Source organism: Lipotes vexillifer, unplaced genomic scaffold, assembly GCF_000442215.2.
Source record: "Lipotes vexillifer unplaced genomic scaffold, Lipotes_vexillifer_v1.1 scaffold147, whole genome shotgun sequence".
Lineage (NCBI taxonomy): Eukaryota > Metazoa > Chordata > Mammalia > Artiodactyla > Lipotidae > Lipotes > Lipotes vexillifer.
The window spans coordinates 23,829-34,532 of NW_006778796.1; the positions used below are offsets into that span (position 1 = coordinate 23,829).

Consider the following 10,704-nt stretch of genomic DNA (forward strand, 5'->3'; position numbering starts at 1 on the left):
ACTGCAAGGACCGTGTTTCTGTATTTCTTGCAACCTTACTCATAAACTGCCTAGTACTCAATTCGCGTGTAATACGGTGATCACTTCTCCAGCAACACGGACACATACTGCTTTGGTAGAGCCACACTGTATTTTTCCCAACTAACTGGAACTGGCTAAAGCTGCTCTAGACTCGTGCTGGGCCCTGGGGCTGCCAAAGTCGTTTTTCCTGCAGACACCTTACCGCCGGGTGCATGTTAACTAGGGGCGAACGGAGAATGGCAGTAAGCCTGAGGCTGGCAATAGCCAGGTGCCCTTTCAGGGACTCGCTGTTTCAGGTCCCCTGAAGGGCACCCAGCCCTGGGACGCTACAAAATGGGGCGTGGCAGGAGAGTGGAACTAACCTCTCCTACTAGATCCAATTCGACCCCCCCAAGCCCTCTGTCTCCAGGTTGTACCTGAATCCAACCAATCGGAAAGGGAGTTACATCGACGGCAGCTGAGGTGTCCAATCCGAGGACATGTGTCACACTCCGTCGTCCGCTGAGTCCCCACGAGCTGTAAAAGTGTTCCGCAGTCGCGCGCGGGGCAGCCGAGCACCCTCGGAGCGCCTCGGGTAGCGCGAATCTCAGGGAGGAAGGGACTGTTAACAGGGGCCCCTGTTAGTGCGCAGGAGCCTCAGGAAGAGCTCGGTCTGGCTCCTGCGCCTTCAGGTCTCCGTCGCTCCCAAGACCCAGGAGCGCCGGGTTCCGCGCGCGCCGGGTTCCGCGTGCTGCAGAGAAGAGGCGGCAGCGGGTGAGTGTGAGCCTAGCGCGCCCGGCGTTCCGGAGGGAAATGCCACCCCCTCCCCCGCCCACTAGGGGCTTTGAAAATAGAGGTGGTGAGATCCCCTACCCTTGATACACACACATCCCCCTAGCGGACAGCCGCGAGGGACCCCGGAGCGGCCGGGAGGTACCTGGCTGGGGGCGGCGCAAGGCGGGGTGGGAAGAGGAAAGGAAACAGAGCAGGTAGGCGCGGCCTGGGCGGACGGTGGGGTATGGGGTGGAGGCGGGGGGCGGTGGCGGGACAGAGGTGGAGGCCGAGGGGGCGGGCGTTTGATTTTACAGGAACGCGGTCCAAGGTATCGATCGACCTGCCTCCGCCTGAGTATTCGATTAGAGTTGATGGGAGTGACACGGCCAAATTTAAAAACGAATTTCCTAGAAAACCTAACAAGAAAGGTAACACTGAAGTGCTTTTTATCGGCCGGACACTGTGTTAAGCATTTTACAAATAACGCTTCCTTTTCTGGGCACTGCAACCCAGTGAGAACACAGCGTCCCATTATACAGATGGGGAAAGTCCTGCTCAGAGACGTGAAGCACAGCTAGCGACCACGAGCAGATTCAGGTTTATTCCAGCCTTGACTCCACTAGAGTTTCTTCTTTAACCATCAGGCCATCTGGTGGACCCAAGCTGGAAACCTTGCCAGTACTATAGAAAGTCAACTGCTCCTTTTAATATTCCGGTTTTCTTTTCTTTCTTCCATTTTTCCAGAGGTTGTTCCAAGCTATTTTAAGGAAATTAAACGAATTTAAAAGCAGGGAGGAGATATTTTATAACTAAAATATATAAAATATAAATAGCTCCTCCTTGCTTTTAAATCAGCTACAACATATAATTTGGGAGAAATTTGATGAACACAGAAGAAATACACAGGGAGTTATTTTGTAGAAAGAAATAATATATGTAGAAAGTAAGATTAAGTGTAGCTGTTTTGAAGATGCCGGAAAAGTTTGTATGTGCTGGAAAATTGAAGAATACTTTAGAATCCTAGAGTTGTTAAGAAATAGAGTCTTTCAGAGAGTAGTTTTAGTTTTTCTTTAGAATATCAAGAAAATTAATAATAATCTAGGGAAAATCACCAATGTTATCTATGTGAATAGACAATGCTATTTTATTTTATTTTAAAGCTGTATAAGAGTTTCATTATAAATACTATTTGTGAAGTGTTTAGAATAAGGCTTTTGTATTACAGAGCAGATGGCATGCTAATGGTGGCAAATAGCTTTCATCATATCCTTTAGTTGTCACACTCCCCCAATTTCAGCTAAGAATGCCAGTGAGAATTGCCTGAGATACATTTCATCCAAGTAAGAAAGTCATCCCAGTTGAGGTAGAGTGTGTTTTGGCCCCTGAATTGAAGAAAACTGCACACAACTTCTGTTGGGATTATCTAGGTGTAGTTCTGGTGACTCTGCTTTTTTTCCTTCCCTTTGATATCTTTTTGGTTTGAAAAATTACAGAATTTCTCCCAGTGCTTTGTAATATAGCAATTAGTGATTTTTTCATTCCTTGGAAATACTTGAGAACTTCTCACTGGTGTTTTGTTTATAGCTTAACAGTCCTGTTGGGATGAAACAGAATGCAGTAGACATAGATACAGGCACCATTAATGAAAGCAGGAAAAGTTCCGTTCATAGTTTGGAGATTAAAACTAGACTTGTAAACTCTCTGTTACTAGATTTCTAAACTTGTTAAGGACCTGAAATTAGTAAGAGTACAGACAGTAAGGCTACGAATTGCTTCCTGAGTTTGGCCAATCCAGGGACTTCATCTTCATCCTGTGTAAAAAGAAGAGGTTAGCCTAAATTATTTCTACTTTATAGTTTCACAGTAGTATCATTCCGCCTGTCACGGTACAGACTTTTTTCCTAACATAACAGCTTTGTAACTGTGGATAAAAAAGAGACTAAATTTGAGGGCCTGTTGTTTAACACTTTATGTATGCGCATTTTACAAACACAGAAACTGAAGCTGGTAGATCTGCCCACAGTCACCCGTCTACTAAATGTGAGCTCAAGTTCTGGGATCCTTCTGATTTCAGAGCCTCTAATCTTTCCACTTTGTCTGTGCTTCTAAGTCTGGGGACAAGAATCCAGCAGTGCGCTAAGGGCTTAGTGAACCCCAGGGTAAACAGCACATGTACCTTGACCCTCCTATTCACTCAAGATTTGGGGAAGAAAGATTTTGATTTGTATGTATTTTGTGTGAGAGAGGGGCAGACACAGGTTTTTGTTTTATTGTTTTGCACGTGGGAAATGGGGTAAAACACATTCACGTTAAAAAACTCAGGTCTTTGGTATAGAGTACACATTTCACATAATTTTTGAGGTAAGATGAAACATCAGAGATGTTTCCTGTTTTGTGGCAGGACAATCCAGATGCTTTTAAGATTACAATTTCATTTCTCTCTACTCTTTTTTTTTAATATAATGGTTTTATTGAGGTAAAATTCACATACTGTCTAGTTTACTCATTTAAAGTGTACATTTTTACGAATTGTGCAACCATCACCACAGTCAATTTGAGGACATATTCATCACCCCAGAAAGAAACCTGGTGCCCATTAGCATTTACTCCTCATTTCTCCTCAACCCCTTGCTCCAGACAAATCTACTTTCCATCCCTATAGATTTTCCTATCTAGGCATTTCATCTAAATAGAATCATACAATAAGTGATCTTCTGTGACTGACTTTTTTTTGCTTAGCACAATGTTTCAAAGTTTTATTCAAGTTATAACATATATTTGCACTTCATTCCTTTTTATTGCCAAATAATATTCCATTGTATGGATATACCACATCTTATCCATTTATCACTTACGGACATTTGAGATGTTTCCACTTCATGGCTCTTACAGATAATGCTGCTGTGATCATTTGTGTACAAGTTTTATCGTGACTTGTGTTTTAATTTCTCTGAGGCATATGCCTACTAGTAGATTTTCTGGGTCATACGGTAACTCTGTTTAAACTTTTGAAGAACTACCAGAATGTTTTCCAAGTGCCTGCACCATTTTCATTCTCACCAGCAGTGTATAAAAGTTCTAGTTTCTCTACATCCTTGCCAACACTTGTTATTATCTTTTTTATTATATCCATCCTAGTGGGTGTGAAGGGGTATCTCATTGTGGGTTTGATTTGCATTTCCCTGATGACTAGTGATGTTGAACATATTTTCATGTGCTTATTTGCCATCTCTATATCTGGAGAAATATCTTTTCAGATCCTTTGCTCATTTTTTAATTGGATTATTTAACTTTTAGTATTGAGTTGTTACAGTGCTTTATATATTCTAGATATAAATCCTTTATCAGATATATGATTTGCAAATATTGTCTCCCATTATGTGGGTTTTCTTTTCTCTCTATTATATCCTTTGAAATGTAAAAGCTTTCAATTTTGGTGAAGTCCAATTTATTTATTTATGAGTTTCATCACTTGTGCTTTTGATGCTGTATCAAGGCATGAAGGTCATGAAGACTTATTCCTATATTTTTTGCTAAGAGGTTTATAGTTTTAGCTCTTAATCTTGGTCATGAAGACTTATTCCTATATTTTCTGCTAAGAGGTTTATAGTTTTAGCTCTTAATCTTGGTCATTTTGAGTTTATTTTTGTACATGGTATGAGCTGAGGGGTCCAAATTCATTCTTTTGCATGTGGATATACAGTTATCTCGGCACCCCTCTGCTCTTAGAGGAACTCCGTTGGAAAAGTTTTAGACATACTGTGACACGATTCCTCAAAGGGCTTAGTTTTAAAAACAATGCTTTATGATGTATGGGTCTCAAGCGCAGCATTACAAGAAATTGTGGTGTTGTAGAACAGAGTTCATTCAAGCTCGTCTTTGTTCTTCCACGATGACAGCCCGATTCGTTGTTTTGATTATTTATGCCCCTATTTTGAGTATTTTATGTTTGAAAAGTATAAAGCCCTTGTCCTCTGAAAAATGGCACATACATAAATTTTGGTGTTATAGACTTCAGTTATATTATTTATTGAATGATTTTTTTTTATTGACCTAAGAGAGTATTTGGGCAAAGAATTCATGTGTAGAAAGTAACTTTAAGAGGTTTGGAAACACAAATTATTACTGAAGAGCTGTTATAGGTCACCTATAGGTCACCTAGATAAACGATTATTGTCTCTGTAATACATCTCAGACAGACTGTGATAGCAATGTGTGGTAAAAGGGAATTAAGGTTGACCATGATTTCTGTAACTGTTTCATAGTAATTTGCATGTGAGTTGTGCCTGGATAATGGAGGGACTTGAATGCCAGGCAGAGGTGTTTCTGTATAGGCTGGGGGACTTTGAATACTGATTTTATTAAGGAAGTGTCATGGACAGGGCTATTCCTGGGAAGGTTAAGTTGGGAGCGGATGTTGGGTGAGTAAGGGGAAGGTGATCGAGGTAGGAAGGTCAGTTAAGAGATGGAAGGGCTCTGATCAGGAGGCACTGGGGACTTGAAGAAGTGTGGCAGGGGACTTACCTGGCGGTCCAGTGGTTAAGACTCTGCACTTCCAATGCAGAGGGCACAGCTTCAATCCATGGTCAGGGAACTAAGATCCCACAGGCTTCTTGGTGTGGCAAAAAAATTAAAAAATAAAAACAGAAGTACGGCAGCAGTGGAGACTCACTCTACCTAAATTACATATCCTATTTTCTTAGGAACCAAAGAAGGTAGAGTCTGAAGGTAGGGAGATTTGTTTGGGGAAATCTGTTTTTTTGTAATCAGTAGATTGTTAAAAAAAGAAACAAAAAATCAGGGAGCGCTCTGAGCCTAGGGTGTTAGGCAGGATAGTTACAGTGGTCCCTCATTATCCGCAGGGAGATTGGTTCTAGGAGCCCCAGCAGATACCAAAATCTGCAGATGCTCAAGTCTCTTATATAAAATGGCATAGTACATGAATACAGTCAGCCCTCTGGATTTTCCATCCACGGTTGGTTGAATCCATGGATGTAAAACCCGTGGATATGGAGGGCCAACTGTATGTCTTTGACAGTAAAAAGAAGTTTAAAAGGGATGTGGTGATGAAATGCATTTCAACAGCTGTTGCATTTCTTCAGAAATTACCGTGGCATCCAAGTTCTTGTAGGCTTTGTCTGTTTGTCAGCCTCCTGTGAATATTGGGCAGGTTCAGATTGAGGTGGGACCTTTTCCTCAAGTAATATTTATTACTTACTCCCCTTTTTCATGCCAGTATTTTTCAACAGGAACTGATGATGAGCCAGTATGATAGAGTTTCCACCCCCTATTTCTGTGGATTAAAAGGAACTATAGGGTACCAGTCATTAAACTAGAAAAATAATCGCCCTCTCTGGAGCCTCTGAAAGCTTGGTGTTATTTCTGTTTTGTGCAAAAGGATTGTTTTTGTTTCTTCGTTTGTTCTTATTAAACCTTTAGAATAACTTTTGCTGCTGCAAACAAACAAGGCAGCCCATTTGTATGGAGCACAAGAATGGCCCATATCCCCTTCAGAGCATGAAAAATGGGGCAGGACATACAACTGGACAAGTAAAGGCAATTTTTATTTTTTCCCACTTTATCTTTATTGAGTTATCCTTCAGTAAGTGACATTATTTAATTTTCAAGTTGATGTAGGTAAAGCTGGTGTATAAAAAGTTTATAAATGTTGGTTTTCTTCTCCTGATGACTAAACTTTTGAAACCTAATCCAACTCAAATAGCATTACTACTTAGGAATTGTGTTTTTCTATTTTAGGAACCCTGACTGCCCTCCTTCAGCATGTTCACTATGAAGTTATTGCTGGTATTTTTGTTTTCTGGACTTATAACTGGTTGTAGAGGGAACTCTTCCTATACTTTGCCACCCAAGTTACTACTGGTATCCTTTGATGGCTTCAGAGCTGACTATCTACACAACTATGAATTTCCTCATCTCCAGAATTTTATCAAAGAAGGTGTCCTGGTAAAGCAGGTTAAAAATGTCTTCATCACAAAAACATTTCCAAACCACTACAGCATCGTGACAGGCCTGTATGAAGAAAGCCATGGCATTGTGGCTAATTCCATGTATGATGTCATCACAAAGAAACATTTTTCTGACATTAAGGACAAGGATCCTTTTTGGTGGAATGAGGCAGTCCCTATTTGGGTGACCAATCAGCTTCAGGAAAACAGATCAAGTGCTGCTGCTATGTGGCCTGGTACCGACGTGCCCATTCACAATACCACACCTTCCTATTTCATGAATTACAGCCCCTCAGTGTCATTTGAGGAGAGACTCAGTAATGTCTCCACGTGGCTGAGCAATTCGAACCCACCCGTCACCTTTGCAACACTCTATTGGGAAGAGCCAGACGCAAGTGGCCACAAATATGGCCCTGAAGATAAAGAAAACATGCGCCGAGTGTTGAAAGAAATAGATGACCATATCGGTGAGCTAGTTCACAAACTCAAGGTGTTAGGACTGTGGGAGGATCTTAATGTGATCATTACAAGTGATCATGGGATGACCCAGTGTTCTGAGGACAGGCTGATAAACTTGGATCACTGCATCGACCCCTCAGACTACACTCTTATAGACTTGACCCCAGTTGCTGCAATACTTCCCAAAATAAGTAAGTAAACTTTTAGCCAAGGAATATTTGAATGGGGCAGTTGATTGAGGAGGAAGGGTTTTGTAAAAGGATGAAGCTCAGACTTTTTGTAGTTCACAGCCATACACTCCTATACGCACTCAGAGTGGGATTATGTTTTTCCCCTGATGTATAAGTTTTTAGGCAATTAGCTTAAGGTTTAGGTTCAAAGGGATTATTTCTTTGCTTTTTTTTTTAAGTTAATTTATTTATTTATTTTTGGCTGCATTGGGTCTTCATTGCTGCATGCAGGCTTCCTCTAGTTGAGGCGAGCGGGGGCTACTCTTCGTTGCAGCGTGCAGGCTTCTCATTGCGGTGGCTTCTCTTGTTGTGGAGCACGGGCTCTAGGCACATGGGCTCAGTAGTTGTGCCACGCGGGCTCAGTAGTTGTGGCTTGCGGGCTCTAGAGCACAGGCTCAGTAGTTGTGGCGCACAGGCTTAGTTGCTCCACGGCGTGTGAGATCTTCCCAGACCAGGGCTTCAAACCCATGTCCCCTGCATTGGCAGGCGGATTCCCAGCCACTGCGCCACCAGGGAAGTCCCTCCTTGCTTTTTGATGTATTTCTTTTTTTTAATTTTTATTTTTTTATTGAAGTATAGTTGATTTATAAGGTTTCTGGTGTACAGCAAGGAAATGCTGTTTTACATATATATATATATATATATATATATATATATATATATTCTTTTTTAGATTCTTTTCCATTATAGGTTATTATAAGATATTGAATATAGTTCCCTGTGCTATACAGTAGTTCCTTGTTGATATATTTCTTACTTATTCACACTAATGGAAAGAGGAAATTTTTATCCTTAATAAACATCTTGGACTTTTGTGTGAGACATACCTTTTGTCTACCGATCTTAGAATTAGTAATTAGCAGTAATATGTAATTAGTTTATATTTACTTAGGAAGCTAGATGTGAAATTTGTCCTCTTTGTATAAAAGTCCACCAGGGATAATCACAAAATGAAGAGAGAGATACGTGAATGCTTGGAAAGGGGTGTGTGTGTGTGTATGTGTGTCCCCAACACTGTTACATCATTATTATTGCTCTGTTTTTTTAATGATTAAAGGGCTTTAATCGATAACATTGTTCAGGACTTATTTCCAGTTATTCAAGTTAGAAATATTTTTTCCTTATCAGTCAACATGAGTTTTTTCCTGTGCTGTTTCCTTTTCTTCCAGACAGAACAAAGGTTTATAACAAACTGAAAGTCTGTGACCCTCACATGAATGTTTATCTCAAAGAAGACATTCCTGCCAGGTTTCATTACCAACATAATGATCGAATTCAACCTATTATTTTGGTTGCTGATGAAGGCTGGACAATTGTGCTAAATAAATCATCACCAAAATGTAAGTATTTATTTAGAATTTTTCTTTTGTATCCTAGGGATAAATCACACGTTGTGACATTGTTCCATTAACAGGATACTTTGATTTAGAGATGTCCACACAGTATAATTAGTTCGATTTTCAACTAGGTGATTCTCAGGTTTTCATCTGAGAGCAATTTTTAGAAACCACAGTTTCATCCTTAGATTAGAAGGTTGGGTGATCTTAAGGGTGAAGGAGTAGTTTTACGTTTTTACAAAAACTTCAGTTACTGTCAGTAACTTTCAAGGCTGGTTCTCTTGATTTGTAAAAATAACAGAGTAGTAAAGAAACAAAGAAAATAAAAGAGAGAGAAGTCAAGAAACAAAGTAAAGGGGGAGAGATTAGCTAGTTCAAATTCTTTTTTCTTTTTTTGTGTTAAAAAAAATTTGTCCAAGTAACCTTAAGTCTTTCCCCAGTGATGAAATTGTTTACCTGAGTGCTACAGCTAGTTAGAACACTGGGCAAGAACCAGAAGGTATGCAAACAAAAATCGACCAAGTAAACAAAACAGATGGATCAAAATCTCTCCTCAAACTGAAGAAATGTATAGGGGAGAATTACAGCTTTTTACCCATACGGAAAATTCAATTCAAGTACATTTTTCAAAAATCTGATTTTGTAAACCATAGCAGGGGTCAGAAAATTTTTCTGTAAAAAGCCAAATAGTAAATATTTTAGGCTTTGTGGGACAGCTGGTCTCTGTCTCAACTACTCAATCCTACCTTTATAGCGTGAAAGCAGCCACAGGCAATACGTAAACAAACTGACATGGAGTGTTCCAATGAAGCTTCCTTTACAGAAACAGGCGGAGGGCTAAATTTGGCCAGGTGCTGTGTAGTGTGCAGATCCCTGATCTATAGCAGTTCAGACGCATCAGGCAAGGATGAGACTGAGGGCCATTAGAGTTGATATATTATTGATACTTATGTTGTATACTAATTATTGAAAACTTGGAAAATACAGAAAAGTTCAGAAAAGAGAAGAAAAACTATCCATAATCCTTCAATACAGAAGTACAGCCAGATGTTAATTGTGGGTGTTTTCCTCCTTCTAATCTTTTTCTCTGTTACATACAAATGCATATTTTTATTATTAAATCATATGGTTTATATAATTCACATTCTAATCATATTCATTTATATTACTGAAATCATAATACCTATATATAATGTTATATTGTGCTTTTTATTGTATTGGTCACGTGGGTGGTTTTTATTATGAAACATTTCACACATACGATTAAAGAATATGTAACACTGATACACTCATCACTTAGTCACCTGCACTTCATATGGAAGTAGGAGCTTACTAAAAGGCAATATTTTAAAAAATAAAGCAAAAACTTGAGAATCTGGTATTGGAATGATATCAGGGACCATCAGGTTTTTCTTTGAGTTAGACTTTTACTAGAGTTACAAGTTGGAGTCACTAGGTTAGACTTCACATTCAAGGCAAGAATCCCTTCTGTAATGTGCTCAGTCCCCTGGCCCTCCAGATGTTGAGGTGTCCATTAGCTGTCAGTAGACCAGTGGTGTATTCCACATCCTATGTCGTGTCCAGGAGCAGCTGACATAGGTCAGGCTTCAGGCTCACTTCCTTGACACTCACTGGTTTTACTCACTTCTGCTCTCCCCAGTTACTCAGGACCCTCAGGCCAACCACTCTTTTTATCACTGGTGCTGTTTGCAGTGGGCTTGTGCAAACAGTGCTGGACACTGGCAGGTGAAATACGTGGGGCTGGGACTGAGAGAGAAGCACATCAGGCTGAGAGAGAGTTTTAAAGCCTGAGGTCATGACCGATCGAGAAGAGGTGGGGGTAGTGTGTGTGTGAAATAGATAACATGGGGCTTCCCTGGTGGCGCAGTGCTTGAGAGTCCGCCTGCCGATGCAGGAGACGCGGGTTCGTGCCCCGCT

The 10,704-nt window shown here is 40.5% G+C and overlaps 1 protein-coding gene across 1 annotated transcript in view; it reads left to right on the top strand.

Moving 5' to 3' along the window:
- Positions 1-711: 711 nt before the first annotated feature.
- ENPP4 (ectonucleotide pyrophosphatase/phosphodiesterase 4) overlaps positions 712-10,704 on the top strand; it is an 11,067-nt gene continuing 1,074 nt past the window's right edge. The window contains exons 1-4 of the mRNA XM_007451893.1: positions 712-774; positions 2,779-2,781; positions 6,532-7,390; positions 8,599-8,769. Coding sequence (XP_007451955.1) covers positions 6,556-7,390; positions 8,599-8,769 — 1,006 coding nt within the window. The 5' untranslated portion in view covers positions 712-774; positions 2,779-2,781; positions 6,532-6,555. The remainder of the gene's footprint in view (positions 775-2,778; positions 2,782-6,531; positions 7,391-8,598; positions 8,770-10,704) is intronic.